This window comes from Plectropomus leopardus, chromosome 5 (assembly GCF_026936395.1).
Source record: "Plectropomus leopardus strain MGB_pleo_1.0 chromosome 5, ASM2693639v1, whole genome shotgun sequence".
Classification (NCBI taxonomy): domain Eukaryota; kingdom Metazoa; phylum Chordata; class Actinopteri; order Perciformes; family Serranidae; genus Plectropomus; species Plectropomus leopardus.
Window position 1 is genome coordinate 13,804,618 of NC_142180.1, and position 19,521 is coordinate 13,824,138.

At 40.1% G+C, this 19,521-nt stretch overlaps 1 protein-coding gene across 3 annotated transcripts in view; it reads right to left on the minus strand.

Moving 5' to 3' along the window:
* Positions 1-19,521, minus strand: part of sgip1a (SH3GL interacting endocytic adaptor 1a) — a 79,990-nt gene that overhangs the window by 51,288 nt on the left and 9,181 nt on the right. The window contains exons 3-4 of one of the 3 annotated variants that reach the window (XM_088077548.1): positions 17,750-17,876; positions 12,262-12,306 (exon numbers count right to left, since the gene is read on the minus strand). In XM_088077548.1, the coding sequence (XP_087933674.1) occupies positions 12,262-12,306; positions 17,750-17,792 (88 nt within the window). In that variant the 5' untranslated portion in view covers positions 17,793-17,876. Of the gene's footprint in view, positions 1-12,261; positions 12,307-13,081; positions 13,254-17,740; positions 17,877-19,521 lie in introns of those variants that run through there. The other 2 variants (XM_042514768.2, XM_088077549.1) reach the window with 2 other exon arrangements.

The window sequence follows — 19,521 nt, forward strand, 5'->3', positions numbered from 1 at the left end:
ATGAGCTGGGTTACTCTCTAGGCTGACACTCAAAAGCATTGTATCATTACTAAGTCACTCTGACATTCAGCATTTTTTCTATCACTCCTATCAGAATTCCCAGGCAAATAGGAGAAATTAATTTGTTGGAGTCAACCTATTTCGTTTTGTTTATGACTGTAATTGAAGTCTGATTATTATACAACCACACAAAAATTTAAAGTAATTTGAATCATGACAGGTTGCAGGAACAGTCTGGGGGCAGACGTGGAGGAACTCCTCTGAGGATGCAAACTGTGGAAACAATTACTGCCGTGCCAAACCATAATAGTGTATGTCAAAGACCCCAAGATCCCCCAGAGATTACAAAGTGCATTCCCCATAAGACCAACAGTTATCAGGAGAAAAGTCCAGGAAATTAAGGGCTCCCCCTCCATCCTCCCCCTGGTGAATCTTAATTTGCTGAATGACACTGGCATAAAACAGGCTAAGAGAATATCAAAAATCCTTTCCGTCCATCTTTCATCATAAACACAGTACTCCTCAGCAGTGTCTTACAGTGGGTCCATGACAGGTGCTTTGTGTTGTGTGGTTTAGTTTCACTGATGTTCAATTTTCTCTCTGTACCTCTTACTCCCATGGTCTCCCTGACACCCCCACGCCCCCACCCCTCTCCCTGCTGATATGGTGAAAATCAATGGCTCCTCTATTCTGTGGAAGGTCTGATGTCTGCTAATGAAATCCTATCTGCTATGAGTCACCCATCTGATAGCTGCTGGGACAGCGACTGGCAGCAGGACCATGTCTCCAGCATCACTGATGATCTCTCTCACACACATTCATGCACACCTTTATGGGCACAAACATTCAAGCAAGCATACATGTGTTGTTTGCAGAATGAAGTAAACCCTAATGATTGAGGTCACTGTCCAAATTAAACTGCCTCTATTAGATAGACTGCAAGAAAGACACACAACACACACACACACACACACACACACACACACACACACACACACACACACACACACACACACACACACACACACACACACACACACACACACACACACAGAGCCTCGAGCTGTGGCTGGGCTGTTACTCTTTGTGCTCAAAGTATCATCATTCTGAGGTTTTAATAGAATTTTTTCTATATCATGAGAACTGACAGCCCTGTTTTTTATTGCAATACTAAAAATGTTTTTTATCAATGAAAAAATGAACTGCCACTTAGTAGTTTTGTTGCGATTGAGAGAATGAGTTTAAAATAATAATTTATGTATTTTAAAACTATTGCTTCATGTCATGATAGATCCTGTTTTTGCTGGGTTATGGTTGTGTTCAGGCTTCTGTTTACTGAAAAAGTTTACACTCACAGAAACAGCTTTTTTTTTGTATAGAGAACTATAAATATCCTATGAAGTCAGTCTCCTGTGTTGTGCCGGGTGTGTTTTATCTCTAACTGAATTGACAGTGTCAGCCTTGCTACTTCAAAATAGTCATCCAAAAGCATAGAGTGCTCTCATCTAGAAGCAAGCCAAGAGTATCTGTTAATTCACCATGCAATAACTATTCTTACTCTTATATTTTTGAATCCATTACTTCATTTTTAATCATAAATTACAGACAATTGATCCTGTTGCTAAAGCCTGACCAATGCTGGGTTTTCGAAGCTGATTAATATTTTTTTCACATAACATTTCTGATAGGGATCCCTCATGTTTTGTGATGAAATCGTCATAAACATGTGTGCTCAGCTTTAAGTACATGTGAACTTGACCTACGCCTACTGATATTTTTGGAAAAGTAAAAGTGTCTCTCTCTATAGTGGACAACACAAATTTATCTACCTTAAACATATCTTTGGAATTTATGGACTGCATGTCCTGCTACTTACTGGCCTACATTGAGAATATCTGCAGTTAACTAATATAGTCTGATATATCAGTTGAGATAACTGACTGGAGTCTAATGGACAGGAAGTCCTTCAATTCACTTTTAAATCAATTCCTAAGAGAAAAATAAAAGCTTGGACTTGTGTGAAAATATATGAAGAAAAATTAGGTGAGATTGATTCAGATCTGCAACATTATGTGAATGTGTAAGGTGTTTGACGTGAGTGAGCCCTCACCACACCAGTGTTTCATTTACTGTTTTATAGACAGAGCAGACTCTGATTTGTCACCCACGACTGTTCACTCACACTTACACAGGGGACTTAGAGGACCAGTGATTATCCTGTGATGTCTTAAATGACAATAGCAATGACCTCAACATGACCCTGAGAATCACACAAATCGATGCATGTAAACACGTGAATTTATGCAGGAATGCAGAGGGATTTTTCTTTCACTCTTTTCCTTCACTCTTTCACACAGGGCTTAATGTTAACCAGGCATACAGCCTAATGTACACAGAGTACAGACACAGAAAGCCTCACACTCACAGACACTGTCCATGCAAGCCGTACAAGCCTGAAAACATGTCACACACAGCTGGCGAGAAACTTCACATGCTGCGTTTCTCTCATTAATCACATCCTCAAAACACCCAGTTTATCTCTCTTTCATGAATCACATCTCTCTTTCCCTAAATGCCCACATCTTTCTTTTTATCTCCCTCTCTCTGCAACCTTTCAATCCCTGCCTCATCACTACAACTTACATCTCTCAACCAAACCAGTATCAATCTAAACGCTGCTAATCTCTTCCTGTAGCTGTGTCTCTGCGTCACTGTGCTAGTGCATCCTCCACTGATTGAAACTGACATCTGTTTGCACTGGTCTGGCTAGCAGCCATACAGTACAAATACGCAGGGAGTGCTAGACCCAGACACATCCATAGATATGGCGAAGAGGGGATTTGTCACACACACATGGATGAATACAGTGCCACTCTAACAAACCCAGCGCTGAAAAAAAAAAAATTTAAAACAAAGGATGAAGGAAGCAACATGAAAGGGACATGAAAACTGAAGCCGAAAAAGAAACATGAATAAACTGATATCAGAAATCCATCTTGTACCTTACAGCCTATTTTGTTCTTTACTGCTATATTTTGCCTACTCCCACAGATAAAGTATGAGGTCATGTTGAAAACTTCAGCTAAAATGTCAATGCAGGTTTTCATGTCAGCTTCCATAATCAAGAAGAACAGTTAAAAGTCAGGATGACACTATTTTTTTAAGGATGAGATGCTATTTCCTTCATCCTGAAAGAAACTGATTACAGACAAGACTTGTTATGGTTTGAGAAATATGGGCAAAATTATCATTTTATTATTTATTATAATCAGCATTTTGCAAACTTCTACTTCAGAATAAGTCATGCTGTTTCCCTAAGGCTTGGTCAAAGGTAAAATGCGAAACTAAGGAAATCACTAATTGGAGTAGATGACGCAAGTTCAAGGTAATTGGGTACCCTATAAAAAATTAAATTAAAAAAACACACAACAACATGTCTCATCAGTACAAAAATAATCCTAATGATCATGTATTCTGATGTTTATCTCACAAAGACGAAAGAGACAGCACAAATTTAACTGCAATGTTCATTTATTAATTAAGTAGAGTCGAAAAGAGATTGAGCCAAGCACTAACAGTCAGCTTGGGAGATGAATACATTATGCAGAGAAGCATATTAATATTATATGGCCAAATAAATCCAACTTCCCTGAGGGGCTTCCCTGCCACCATGTCTACCCACCTCTTCTTCCATAAAATGAGAGACAGTGCTGCAGGAAAAGGAGCAGTAAATGAAAGATCCGTATCAGCAGGGCAACAGGACATAAGAGATGCTCTGGGGATGAAATGAGTGCAGGAATTTCAGGAAAAAGAAAGGTAGTCAGGTAGAGAAGGGATCAGGTGTGAGGCAGAAGATGGTGGGAGGGAGGTGGGATTATCACGGATAATCAGTGGCAATAAATGGGCAACTTGCATGTGCTCACTGGTGTGAATAAACTTGTATCAGCAGCACGAGGCAAACTGTGTTTAAGCAAAGCAATGAAGTAGTGCACTATCTACAATATAGTTCTTTTTGGTGATAGAATGAGGATGTACCTGAAGCTGTCATTTCGAATGAAGATGCAAATGCAGAAATAGAAGGTGACACAAAATTACAACAAAACAAAATAATATATAGGAAACCAAGACTACACAAAACCACCTCTAATTATTTCTAAATCCCCCCCTATCACATGAGCTGATCAGACTCCAAAACAGCCGCAAACGAGGAAGTGACTCAACAAAATACAGCCCTTTCACGATGATTGTACTGTCCTCTACCCTCTCCCGCAGGGGCTCTGGCACGCATTGCTGCTCTCTATGCATCTCTTCCACTCTCACGCTATCCTACCAGGACATTTAAACTCACTTCATCCCCCTTTCTATCGCCAGCAATTCTCATTTTGTTTACCTGCTTCCTCATGGCACTGTCTTACTAGCATACTCTTCACTCTCTTTCTATCTCCCAGCTTGTGTCAGCTTCTTTCCCTGTGTGTGTGCGTGTCTCTCATTGTCTGTATCTCATCTAATTGGGTACTGTGAATTGCTCTCCTGGCTGCACTGCAATGGACTCTGTAAAAGACACTATTATGAAAGCAGGACTTTTTTTTTTTTAAATGTGTGCCTCAGGACTTAGAGAGAGACAGAGGGAAACCTTGTAATCCTCGAAGTTATGTTCACTAGAGGATCTAGGCCGTGACCTGAACACATCCTTGTGGTGTGCATGAAAGGACAGACAGTTGAGTCAGCCAACAAGATATACACAGACATTCATAAAACTTAATGTATGGTTTCACACAGCAACACAACAGCAAATAGATAAAGCACTGAATTTTTGATTGGTGCTTGTAATTCTGCTTGTTGATCCATCAGAGACTTTCCCTTTACCTTTCTTGTCATAATCCACGACACAACGGCCCAATAGTTCCATCACAGCAATGGCATAAGTGTTACAGACGCAGCCACAACAAGACCATCTTTTTATGATAAAACTACCGCCACTGATTAAATTAGACCACACATCTTTGACAGCAAATCACCTACTGTTTTGACAGCAGGATCCACTAATCTCTGCGTGGGCCCTGTCAGGCTGAAAACAGCATCCCTCGTCTTGTTAGTTAACAGTCTGTGCTACTTCCTGTTTGTTTTTAATGTGCTATGTGTAACATTTCATTTTAAACAAACCAGTGTGGAAGCAATGGGAAAGATAAGAAGCGGCTACAGCACGGAAAATTATTTATGTATAAGTATGAAAAGATTATTTAGTCAAGGAAAATTATCTGCAAAAATATGTGAAGTGTATGGACTTACTATGCAGTGCTTTTTATTTCTAACTACTCAAGACCATTAAACCATGATTTTTCCAAACACACAAATACAATTTAATCTTTTTTTTTATCTGATGCTATATTTGACAGAGACATTTTTCAAGCAGAATCTGATATGTCATTCAAGAAAGAAGTTTGATTACGCCTGAGGAGAACCTCATCCTCCCCCAGCTGCCACTAGATTACACAAACATGTCTGTTTATCTGGCTTTGAATCTTGGGCATCATTACATAAGCTTGTCTATGTGTGTGAGTGTGGGTGTGGATGCACAAAAAACACGATGGAATGTGAAAGGACTGTTGTGAGGACGTTGTGCTGCTGTGTCTATGAATGAATGAATGACTAGGAAAAGTATGAACAAGAACAGGCAGATTGATTTTGACTGCTTTCCCCTTCACCCTCCTCTGCTCCTGAGTCTCTGTCCCTGCGTGTCTTTGTTGTGGGAAAGTTCATCTGGGTCTCTGTCAAACAACTTATTGTCAAGCACAGTCACAATGGACCCATTCTACTGTGACACATTTGACAATGAGGAAGACACACATACACAAGCATGCACTTTGATGACTGAACAGACACACACACGCACATTTTTTAATGCCAGCATTGTCTGATGTTGCGTTAGCATCCGTGTTATTATTAGGTGACACCAGTGACTCAGACTTGTCACTTCTCAAAGAAAACACATCAACTTCAGATGTACCCTCATCTATCACCTCCCCATCCCTTATACCTATTTCAATTAACACACAGTTTTACATTCACTTGTGCAAAGGAAAACATGCAGGTATTTTTTATTATTTTTTCACCGAGGGCCTCATGTCAATGTACACAGACATAATTTGGACATACATGTGCTACAATCATGTTGTTAAAGCAATAACATGGCACTCTTACTGTGCTCCACTGTAGTAATATCTACAGACATACAGAATATCCTATTAATCACCACTTGGAGTTAAAAACAACCTGGGACCTGTGTGCCAATATACAATTTCATTTGCTGTGAAAAGTCATGTATAAATATGTGAATGTGTATGAATGTGTCTACAGAAGACCAGACAAGACTAATATCAGGAGGAACAAGGATTCAAACTATGACTCAGGATGGAGAATAAGTGGCACCAATCGTGAGGGATGGTCGGTAGATACAATTCTGCATTCTGCCTTTCACATTCACAGACGGCGTGCTGCTCTGTTTCATACCATCATAAAATTTCTGCTAGGCCACTGAGGGCTGTTTCCGATGCATCAGCCCACATGAGTTATGTGTTTGGGCCAATGGCAAGACATTAAATTACTCATTTGGGTCTGCAACCGGGAGCAGCGCCGCAATCTTTGCACAGATGGCTTCAAGAAGAAACATGTACCATTAACAAAGTTTTCACCAACATGGACAGACCTGGTGTGCCATCCTATCTGCTTTTGTTGCCACATTGACCCACCAAAAACACCTATTTATTCAGAAATCAATGAAAATATGAACTTGGGAGCCTTTCCCCAGCTCATTACCAAAACAGACATGAGTCAGGCTCACGGTTGTTACCCAGGAAACCATATGGCAGCAGAGTTCTTCATGAGTTAGAGCATGTTGGATGCCATGGTGAACTGACCAGAGATATGCTGACTCATGCCAGCAGGCCTTCAGAAAACCAGAATTACCACCCTGCGGTTGTATTCCCATTGCACACCAGTAAAGTTTCCTACAGTTTACATCAATGTCTGTGAAAACATGAATGTTTCACATGCATCTTCCATCCGGCAGCAAACAAGATCTGTACAATTAGCAACATTTTAGGGCGGACACTCACAATTACTGTCAGCAATTCAGTATCTGACCAATTGTCTCCCCCTCTGTCCCTGATATATGGTGTTGGGGCACAGCTAGAAAAGTGTTTTATGCAGATTATGCGGTCAGAGAAGTTGACCATTGGCCTTTTGAATATAAAATGCCATTATTTCATCAATATATCATATGAGACACGTGCTAAGTTTTGCCATTACCCTAGGAATTCTTAAGTTATGTCCAAAAACGTGTTTTGTGAGGTCATACTGACCTTGACCTTTGACCCTCTACCCCCAAATTCTCATCACTTTATTCTTCAGTGCAAGTAGATGTTCGAGTCAAATTTAAAGAAACCCCCTCAAGGTGTTCTGGAAATATCATACAGTCACAGGTGACAGTCATAGTGACCTTGACTTTTAACCACCAAAATCTAATCAGTTCAGCATTGAGTCCAAGTGAAGGTTTGTGCCAAATCTGAAGAAGGCATTCTTGAGACATCACATTCACGAGAATGGGATGGACGGATTGCCAACCCAAAAGCATAATGTCTCCGACTATGGTTATTGCTGGCAAGGACACACAAAAAGATAGTGATGGGGTAATTGTAAAGTTACGTCCAAGTACTGCCATTCGACCCATAAGCAACACACACTGGATATTCCACAGGGATCTCAGCAGCAATTACGTTACGCTCAGCAACGTTGTTTTCATTACAACTCAATTGAAAGTGATAATCTTTTATGCAGAGATACTTTTGACAAACTGAGTGGGTGGATATGGCTTTGCATGCTTGTGTGCCATGAGCCAAGCCAGAACGACGGGCATTTAATTGGTTTTTAATTGCATCATAGCAAAAACAACTTAATCATACTGATATGACTTACTATTTGAGAATCCCCAATCTCGGCCAATATCACAAAAGCAAATAATCATCAAGTTTCATGTACAGTCAGCTAATAAGCAGTTAAAGAAATGACCATATGGCCTTGTGTCCTCTCTGCCCTCTACTCTGCAGCATTCCAGTCAAAGGTTTATCCAAGTTTCAGCCAAGCAAGCGCTAAGCACTGGGCCTCCCTGTGACAGTCTGATTCCTACTGCTACTAACTAGGATTAACAAGACTATGAGTCTGAAGGATTGCTAGTGGCCACGAAAGACTACAGTGCTCATTACAACCCACAAAATTGTTGGAGGAAGTCAACAAAACTGCAACAACATACTGATAAAATAGAAATAACATCCTGATTTCGCTATTCTGAGAGCCATGTCAGTGTCTGGGTCTATAATGTTAACTTTAATGTTAATGGTGGGGCTACAGGAAGTGCCATGGGGTCATTAAAATCTTAAGAGATTTCCCCATTGGGAGCATCAGTGTGTTCAGCAAATTCTTACCAAATCTACCAGTAACATTATGAGATATTTTGTGCACTCAGATAACAGTTTGGCCTGATGGTGTTAACAAAAGAAAGTGCCCAAAATGCAAAATGTTTAGGCTCTAGGGGAGAGGCAAAAATTTCATGGTAACCATTTACATTTTATTGTTGTTTCTTGTGTGCATGGACACGATTTGGCTTTAGAATGTTAGAGTCACTGATGTCATCTTATTTGAGTTTATGGGTGATACTCCGCTCTTACACAGTTTGAAAAATCATCTACTGTTGTGTTGATGATGTCTGACCGTCCTCCTCACAGCTTCTACCCTCAAAGTCCAACAGGATCAGGAATCCCATGCTGAACTAGTGTGATTATCTTGAGGAGAGCTGAGTAAACCATGCATGTGCAACCTCTCATGAGTATTGAAAAGCATGCCAGAGATTTGTTACTTAAAATGACATCTGCCTAGCAATCATGTATACAGAGTGCACAAGCACAGTTGCAGTTTTGCAGTTTTGCAAATTCATTGCAAATGATCATGGAAAGTACTATTAAGACTGCTGTTAATTATAGGGAGAGAGTGTCTTTTATGGAAACACAGAGCACAGAAAAAAATGTATGTTTGATTTCATTAATTTACTGGACAAAATTTTAACTGATTATCATTTGGAGGTCACAGTTCAATATCAATTAAATTTATCACAGCATACCTGTTTTTATCCACTACATTGTGCCTAAAGGGGAATGGGGTTATCATCACTAAAACTAATACTGCTTCTCTCCCTTTGAACTAAAATGACATAATCACCCTGTGTCTTTTACCCTGTATGTTACCCAGAGACAGCCATGCTGCCCATGGCATGGAGCTTTAAAAAGCAGAGCTAACAAGGATTAGCATCCAATTTTAACACCTGACTGTAATCCTGCCCTCACACAGTCCATACTAAGCCTATGCTAGCCATGCTAATGGAAGGAAAGTGGTTTGCAGACGGTCTATTTTTTTTCTTCACAACTGTTACCTAACAACTTGGCTCGTGACAAATGCAGTTGATGACAAGACGGCACACTTGCAAGGGACGGGGAGCAGTAGATAAGCTCGTCATTTCTTACTGTCAGAATAAAGTTAAGAGAATTCTTGATAATGAAAGAACAATTATTGTTGGATCAATATATTCCAGATTCTATATACTACTTCACTGTACTATTTTTGTCCAACTCTATTTCTCTAATTTTGTATCATAGTCCAACACTGTGCATATAATAGAACAGCAAGTTTGTATACTGCTGTGCCCTACAACCACAAAGATAGATTACCTACTTTTTGCAGGATACTATTATCACTTTATATTACTGATGAACACTGTGCAGAGCCAATCTTTACCTTCAAGACACATACTGGTTATCATAAAGCAAATACCAGAGGGAAAACAATGAATCACTTTAGGTTGATCATTAACAACTGGCTATTGTGTTGTCTGTTATTATCACCTTGAGAGATCCAATATTTATAATTATATATTGTGCAGATATCTGCACAGTCAGCATGAGCTTATCATACAATTATCGTGCACAAGGTGACTATGTGTAGTTCTGTCCTAACTCTGACAAAGGCAGAAAGGGTGTAGCATCATGTGTTACAGTCATCATCGAAATTATAACTTACTGTACTGAGCAGTTTATAGTTTGTATAATGATGCATGTGTGACAAACAGTGATGATGTTACGGTTGCTGACATTAACATCTGCTCCAGGCTGACTGTTGTCTCGTTCATGATACAGTAGTATGACAGTTTTACACCGTAATCAAATATTAAGGAGGGGCCGTTATTGTTGTATCAGTCACTTCAACTGATAAAAATGTAATTCATTCAATTTAAAGCTAGATCTGCTCTGACTTCACACAGCAGGCTAATAAACATAAGCCTAAGTTCAACATGCATAGGAGCTAACAATGGGAACGGACATGAGGAACAGTCCAAATCATGGTCCCCCACAAATAAGAAATTAATCATGAGACATGAGATGAAAACATGTAAGTTCAACAGATCCACACACCTATTTGATCAGATAGCCATATGAATTTCTTACACGGCTGAAGCACACTATTTAAAGCAGTATTCACTGTACTGCATGAGGTAAGAATTTCCTGTGTGGCATGTTGCTGTTGTCCATTTATGGTTTATTTTGTAGTTTGTTTATTTCTGTGTTTTCCGTAAGTGTAAACTTCTTTATGGCAAACCAAATTCCCCTTTAAAAAGGAACGTCAGTCTGAATGACTGAATTAGCCTTTGATTGCTTTCAAGTTCTCCACTCCTCCACTAGCTGGCATGGTGGTCATATCGTTAACTGCCAATTTTGTAAGAAATGTTGTCTGAGCAAACTATATATGGCTGAGATTTATTGCTGAAAATCAAGTATAAACTGCTAGAAATGAACCATCTGAGAGCTGTCAATTTAAAATCAAAATATAGGTTACTGCTCACCCTTTAAATCCACTACTAGCTTAAATGTCACTGAAACAAAATTTTTCATTCTGTGTTGAGAGATTGTTTTGAGCCAAAAACATATGACCGGGCAGCAATAACGTCATTCCTTTTGAAACACTGTTAGATAGACTAAGACATACACAAACACAACCAGACGGCCAGCTAATGAGATTCTTCCTTAGGAGCAGACGCACTGGCATTAAGTTCATTTACTAAATGTAGGATAAACAGACCTGAGTGATATCTAGCTTTTTTGGAGCACGGACAAAAAACAAAAAATAAAAAATAAAAGACTTTGACTAACTGTGCGTAACTGCTAGGGATAAATTGGAAGCAATAGTGACCTACACATATTTCCCCACGTTCACTGCCTTAGAGTTTTGCCTTTGAATTGACTATGATAGCTTACATAATCCAAGGTTGATTCAGTAAAAGTCAACACGCTGCGGTTGCTCTGGTCAAACAGATGGACAGTGGTCATTATTATAGGATGCCTGAACAATCTATCGAATAATAAATAAGAGATTTCATTTGAAACGTGGATGGATGGAAGCTTTCATGTGCCAGCTGCAGAGCTGTAGGGATTCATCCGTCCATCACTGGCCTTCCCCCTGATGATGTCATCAATTAAAGGGACATGAAACTAAAACAATCATCGTCCCTCTTTTCCCCCACTACACTCAACCCTGTAGAGATGGAACACAAAAACCATGGGGGGTACAAATGTACACATGCACCACCCATATGGATATGCAATCCACACGCAAGTGATGGTTAAAAATGGCAATGTCGTGTGAGCAGATACACAGCAGAGTCATGCGGTACTGTGAGTGTGTATGCAGATACACAGCAGTCATACAGCACTCTTGAGTGTGTATGTGTCTGTCAGTGTTTCAGACAATGACATACAAAGAGAATTTATACAAGTGAGCCAGCTGGGCACATAAGCCCTCCTGCACAATAAATCCAAATAATCCTTTACGATGGGAAGCAGGAAAAGGGGGGTGGGGGGTACTCAGACATATGCACACACACACATTCACAAAAGGTACACACGGTTCAATTAGCCTCGCCATTGTGCCTCTGTGGTAGACATTCAGCGGCTGTGCCCTTTTCCTAAGAATAACATGTAATTCACCGGAATGTATGCACTCAAAATAGCAGGGCAGCTTATGACATTTGAACCTCCCAAACACTCACACGCACGCTTTCCAGCAGATGAAGTGCTGTAGGACAAGGACATGAAGCAGGGATTACCCTGAATAACAACAGAAAAGGGGACAGAATGATAATTTAAAAAATAATCAACTTACCTTCCATCATGGTTGCAGATTTGCATTCCTCTATCTCCAAGGAGCCTGAAATGAAATCAGGAGGTGTGGGGTGGGGGAGATGAGAAGAAGCTCCCGGTTACCAGAGAGATACAGTAAAATTGATGGGCAGCAGAGCAGCCGTGTGCATGTGGCTAACGCCCTGGCTAACTGTGAGCCTCCGACACCCCCAGACGTCGCCTGTCAACTAGCCCAGGAGGGAGAGAGAGAGAGATACAGAGAGAGATAGAAAGAGAGAGAGAGAGGAGAGGTAAGGGCCTGGCCAGGCTAGCTGCCGATCAGAGCTGGGGCTTAAGCCATGGATGCTGCTGCTTCTGCTGCTGCTGCTGCTGCTGCTGCTACTGCGTCTCTAACCTACACATTCAGCCGAGGATGCTGAGAGGTGGGGGGAAAGCTAACTGGAAGAAAAAAATAAATAAAAGAGGCAGGGTAGAGAGAGGGAGGCAGAGAGCCTGAGAGGGAGGGAGGGAGGGCTGTGTGTGTTTGGCAGAGGGGGTGGGAGTGTTGAGGAGGGGAGGAGGCAGTGTGCTGAGGTCAGAGATGGCCTCAGCCAATCCCTGCAGCTCTTTGTGGAGTCACATGGCTTACAGCTTGAATCTCCTGACACCAGGGCTCAAGAGGACTCTACATTAGTAACCGTTCTTGCTTGACAAATACTTGAGTGCATACACTGAATACACACGTTTACACATCCAAATAAAAGGCACAGAAAAAGCCACCAGACATGTTCAGAATAAATACACAAATCTGCTAAACACACATGTATGCATATACACACATGGACCCCTCCCCTGCACCCTACCTTATGTCAATGCAGGTTGCCGAGCCTGTCCATCAGTGAATGACATTAATTATTTGCTCACGGAGAGAGTCATGTGCAGGTGTTAGCAAAGTGACAACTCATGTTGAGGACACACATACTCGGACTCTATAATAACACACCGCTGAAAAAAAATTTGCCCTGCACCCTCCTGCACAGCAACTATTCCTGTAGTGGCAGCTTGTGTGTGGCTGTCTGTGTCCCGCCCTCTTTGGAATAAGGTGTGGTTTCACTCTGCCTTCTCTTTCTCTCCCCCGTTCCCTCCCACCTTCCCCTCTCTCTGCCAGTCTATTTCACTCCGCTGTCTTTTCCTGTCTCTGTGCTTTCCCACTGCAACCGGGATGAGAATCGATCAGCGTGACGTCATGGCAACGCACGCTACAGCTGCAGCCAACGAACAGGAAAGGCCGATGACAGAACAGCCCCCGGAGAGGGGTGTGCGCCTGTGTTTTTGTGTGTGTGTGTGTGTGTGTGTGTGTGTGTGTGTGTGTGTGTGTGCGCTGATTAATTTTCTATGAGAGGGTGCAGAGAGAGGGAGAGGGAGGTGGAGGGGGTAAGTGTTTATGTGGACAAACCAAAGAGCAGAGGAGACTGACAATTAGGCAAAGCCACAAAACAACAACATGAAACAGTGAAGTGCCCAGAATATAAAAATCTGTGAATGAAACAGAAATAAATGCACCTGGCAATTGTGAGTCTAATGTCATGAGTTTTAGTATTGGTGCAGGGAATATAATTTTTTATAGTTTGTTGTTGTAGTCATCATAGTCAAATGGTACTCCAGTATGTGTACCTATATTAAGGTTATTAAGTATGCCATAAAGTATATACGATAAAGATATATTAATTTTTCAGTTTACTAATTTACATGGATTTAAAATAATAAAAACATATGTAAAGGCATATACAAAAGTTTCCTAATGTTAAAATCCAATGTATTAAGTCTGTTTTGTAATGGAAGACAAACAAAACACATAAGAAAGACAAATTAATATTCATAAAACTAGGTAAATAGTAAATAAGCAAGAACAAAAAGCAGAAGGAAAGTACCAAAAATAATTATATTCAGTATCTTAATGTTAATAATTAAAGACGATTAACAAAATTAATAAAAACATAATCAAATGTCTAATGTGCCAAAATATTATTTATTTCATTGTTTGCTTTTTTGAGGAAAAAAGGAGTGTCAGGGAATCTTGTTGTCTGGGGATTTCTTGTTTGTTTTTGACCTTAAATCTATCCAAAGTATAAAGATTTTCCTTCTAGTGCAATTGTAAATGTAATTTTTCAAAGAAAGAAAACTTGATAGTAACTTCATCACTAGTTGTGCTGATGTGCATTTTTCCTAATATTATTTAGTAAGTCTCATTACAAAAATCAAGACATTTTCTTGTATATTGGAAGATTTTAAAAGGTATCACGAGGAAATAGAAGTCATTATTGACAGTCATGTATAAAGGCACAGTAAAATGAAAATTCCTATGTAGGCTCTGCACTCAGTGGGACCAAAGCTGTGCCGTAATAAATCTACTGGGCCAGGCAGAGAGGGTGTTCACATGGATTAGTTTGTTTACATATGCATATATGGATATATACTGTGTACTGTGTGTTTATGGGAAACCCTAAAGTCTGCAAATAACTTCCTTCAGAGGGATAAACAGGTTTCAGTTTGTCCCCTTTGTCTATCTATCTGTCTGTCTTCAGTCATGCTTTAACAAGAGCCCTCTGAGTGCCTCTCCATGCCCAATGAATCCTCCCCAGTCATGCCGAAGCCCATGTGATGGTGACTCCCTCCCTCCAAATCTCTCTGTTGTTCATTTATCACTTCTCTTTTCATTTACCGATTTCTCCCTTTTCCCTGTTTGTTACCCTTCTATTTTTGTCAAGCTGCCTCCATGTGGCTCATTCTGTCACTTGCCTCCTCCCTCCTTTCATCCCTCTGTCTTTCCTGAGCCAGCTCCTCTGTCTTTACACCCAGCAGATGCTTCCAAAGAGAGGGTCTCCACCCTCCCACCCTGCCCCCAGCTTTAACTCCCTTCCCCCGCATCCTTCCTTCTTCCCCCTCACACCAAAGCTGTATAAGGTGACTCCCCTGCCCTCTCCCCTTTTGGATTTTTTCTGCTGCCTCCCCTTCTTTTTGTCTTTTTATCTACCTCATCTTCTCTGTTCTCTCCACATCTCTATTTCTCATCACTTTGCCTCTCTTATTTTCTTCAACATTACTGCTCCTGTCTCAGCCCTTGGCCTTGAGAAACACACATCTTCTCCTGCACTGCCATCTAGTGTTCACTGAGATTCATGAGCAATCTGGTGTTGAGGCCTCACTGCCAACTGATAAATACTGTGAATATTTCCTCAGTTTACTATAAAATAGTGAATACAGCTCACTTAGCAAATAAGTAAATACCAGGCTAATATTTAGTCATACAAATAAAGTATAAATACGTATATTCATAATGCAGCTGACAAATGCGGCCATGCCAGCTAGTGGGGGAGTGTGGAATAAGGGAGGAGGAAGGAAGGGAGGGGGATTTGCTAAATAAAGCCTAATGCCCTATAAGCTCTGTTTTGGAGCTGCAGGAGTTTGAGCAGCCTGAATAAAGACACACACACTTATGTCATGTACTATGGGGAGGATCAGACGATCATACCCACGCTACTGTATAGTAGATACGCGGGCATTTTCTGCACAATATACCAGAGAGGTGTCATTTATGACATCTCAATGAGCAGTTTTCCCAACTCTTTCTTAAAAAAATGTAGCCATCCCACTCATATGAATGTCAACATTGTCAAAACTGCAATCATATTTTTAAAATATAACATATTTTTAAAAAATTCCTCCATTGGCACAATTTTAGGGCTGTGTATCCTTAGATGAAACTCCTTAATGAATGCTAAAAAAAAAAAAGACATTTGAGGAAAAATGGAGCATATAGCAGGATGAAGGTTGTGATGCTTAAAACCAAAAACAACAATAAAACTTAAATGTTTTTTTATTATTTATTTTTTTCAATAAAAACATTATAAAATTACCCTGATGGTGCTTAATGATTTTGTGAACATTTCTTAAATTAAAAGGTTTTGAAGTCTTTAACATAATAATATCATCTAAGATAAGCCAAAATTTGTCTAAATTAAAATAAATTAATAGGTTACAGTCAGCTTTTGTTTTTACCTTAGATTTATGTTTCACATATGGTTAACAATTTATAAAGCAAGAAATGTGTGCATTTTATACAATTGCTTCATTCCACTGTGCTTTTCATGTGGCCATATTTTCTATTTGTTTTGTTGTTTGTTTATTTATTTATTTGTCCTTTTTGTTTTTCAAGATTATTTTTTAGGCTTTTCAATTTCATTGGATAAAACCGTCTTTAGAGTGAAAGGGGAGAAAGAGGGGATGACATCCAGCCAAGGGCAGCAGGTTGGAATTGAACCTGTGGCCGCTGCGGCCAGAACATAGCCTTTTTTTGTTTGTTTGATTGATTGATTGTTTTTTTAATCATATTTAAGCCATTTTCAAATTTCAGAATCTTTCAGAGTTTACATGTTATATTACTTTACTTGCTATATATTGATAACAACTTACTATTGTGGGTGTTGACTTATGTAATAATGGGGCGAGATTGGGAGAAATACAGTGATAAAGAAAATAACTCCCCAGTATGTCACTTCTATTTTGAACTACAGTTCTTTTAACATCATTACAAACAGTGCAGCCATGGCCCAAACTCTCGTCAGTGCACTTCAGCTTGTGAAGTGACTTAAATGTTATGTGACACTTACGATGAACACCTGAACTTAGAGGCAGAGGCTAAAAAGCTACAAACCGGGAAACATCTCTCTATACTATCACTTACTGAAAATTAACATTAATATAAACTTACAATGTTACTGTAACAGGTAAATCAGCAAGGTGCCATCAGCAAAGATTTAAAGGCAGTGGATGTGGCATGCAGTCTTAGTGGCATACTATCTAAGTGGTATACTCATATTGTTTTAAACTCAGAAATTTTGGGCAAAATTAAAGAAAAATTACAGTAAACAGACAAAGAGATCTAGAGAGGGTAAATAGAGCATGCAGCTTTAGGAAATGATTGGCATATGTTTGGATGCCATGGGAAATCCATCTACTTTTCTTTTTCTTTGTAGCTCTGTATCTATTCCTTCCTCCCTCGCAACTTCAGTCTGCCTCTCTCTCTATTTCTATCTAAATGACACATTGTTCCCTGATGCACCTCCTCAGAGGACAAACTGAACAATGAACCAACAAAACACACAACATAGTGCACACACAAACATATAAGCACACAAACACCCACATCAACTTGTTATGACTGCAAAGTATGTCAGGTCAAAAATAAAGTGAAGGTTAATGGGTATATATATTATACAAAGCCACAAGCACACACACTAAGTACTATAATACAAGACCATATACTCACAAGACACACACAACCCATTTTACCACTAAAATCAAATAACCTAGAGTGAACCTGAGAATATGAAAAAAAAATGTAGAAAAAGGAAGGAACAAAAAGTGACCTTTATCCCTTATTTTCAGCTATGATCACAATCCACATTCTCACTGCTGAGGCGGTGCTGTGCTGTACTGATAGGTCAAGAAAGGGGGATTACCTACTGTACCTGCAACGATGCGAAACCAGCCGGTACACAACTCCTCAGCCATTTACAGCTTTCTCCATGGACCCCCTTGTTCTCAACCCAGACGGACAGAGAAATGAGAAGACGAATGGACGGCGAAGATGATTCACTGGAAAACAGACGAGGGAGACGAGAATGAGGAGCCACCACTGACTCTGCCAGACTGAGCTGTTCGCAGGGCATGCACGTACACCGATGCCCATGCATAGATTAACAACTGCAAATGTACCAGTGAAGGCATACACATGACTACACAGCAACCTGCTGAGAATAGTAATGTGGCACAGTAGGCTAGACAAGTCCAGCAGTGAAGGTCAACACGTCCTTTACTGCAGTTGAGGCAGACGCACACCTTCTATTGCTCCAATAACTCTTTCTGAATGCGTAAAAAAAAAAAAAGAAAGAAAAAAAAAGGCAGTCTTGGCTGCTTTCATAGAGACCCATACAATTCATGTCAGTGCACTTAAGGAAGTGAAACATTTGTAAAGAAACATTTAAAAGTCCAACTTTCATAGTTTGCTTGCTCAGCGAAGACAAAGCAGCATCAAAGTGTTTTATGAAATTCCTGCACACTCTATAATGAAATGTATATGAAAAATAATTTATTGTACTTCTTCATTGCTTCACTCTCTTTCTCGCCACTGAAGTTTGCTAACCTGAATCCAGGTAGCACCGAATTAACTGTGTTAGTATATTTGGGAAAAAGGTTTATATATATATATATATATATATTTTTTTTTTTTTTTTTTGTTTGTTTTTTTTTCTAGGATACTAACAATCAGATACCCATAAATGGCATGGCATTGCCAACTACAGGTGAACTGCTGGACACATGACTTCATTTACTTCCCTGCAAGAACCTAAAATGACAAGCTGTTGGTGCCATCTACTGTTCACTTTAATACAGTGCACCTTTTACTGTCAATACATTCCACCTCTCTAAACCCCTTGATCTCTGATCCACTTTTACAGCTGCTGTCAGTTTCCTATTTTAAGAACAGTACAGTGACAGTTAAACGTGCAGTTTGTCACAGGCACCAGCAGTCTTACAGAGACACAAACACACATGTTCATTAAACCCAGTGAAAGGAAGGAAACCAGGTAAAAACCATGACATAATCTTGATTTACAGTACCCAGATACAGCATCCACATGATCACATTCAGACTGGTTCACTGCAATACTAATCCCATGACTAGCTTTGACAGCCTTTGGTGGGCTATCATTTAGCATTAAATAAGCTTGATTCCTGCAGTGACACAGATGCCATTTAACTTCATTGTCACATTCAAGTGTCTGTCTACACATTCTGCTGTCCTTGTCTCAGTAAAACACTCCCTCCTAAGAGCAGTGCAGCCTTCCTAGCATTTAGACAGACACTTCTTATTCAGAAATAGACTGTGGCTAAGGATGTTCTTCTTTCTGGCACATTTCATATCCCTTCAAGGTGGCAGAAACTCAAGAAAAGTGAGCCTGTTTACTTCAAAAGCAGCAGATGCAAAAGAAAAGGAAAATCTTCTTCCCCATCCCCACACCATTTACCTCTTTTTCCCACCCGCCCATCTTCTACCTTGTCTGTATTTAACCGCCCACCCAAACACCCACCCACATACACCCTCCACCTTCCTCCCTCTGACCTACTTTCACACCACCTTTGCTCATGCCTTTCGCCTGTGGGGTGCAGTGTTGCTCTAGTCTGGCTGTTTTGTCAGTGATGTCTCTGCATCTGTTTGCAGGTCCAGGTCTGATTTCGT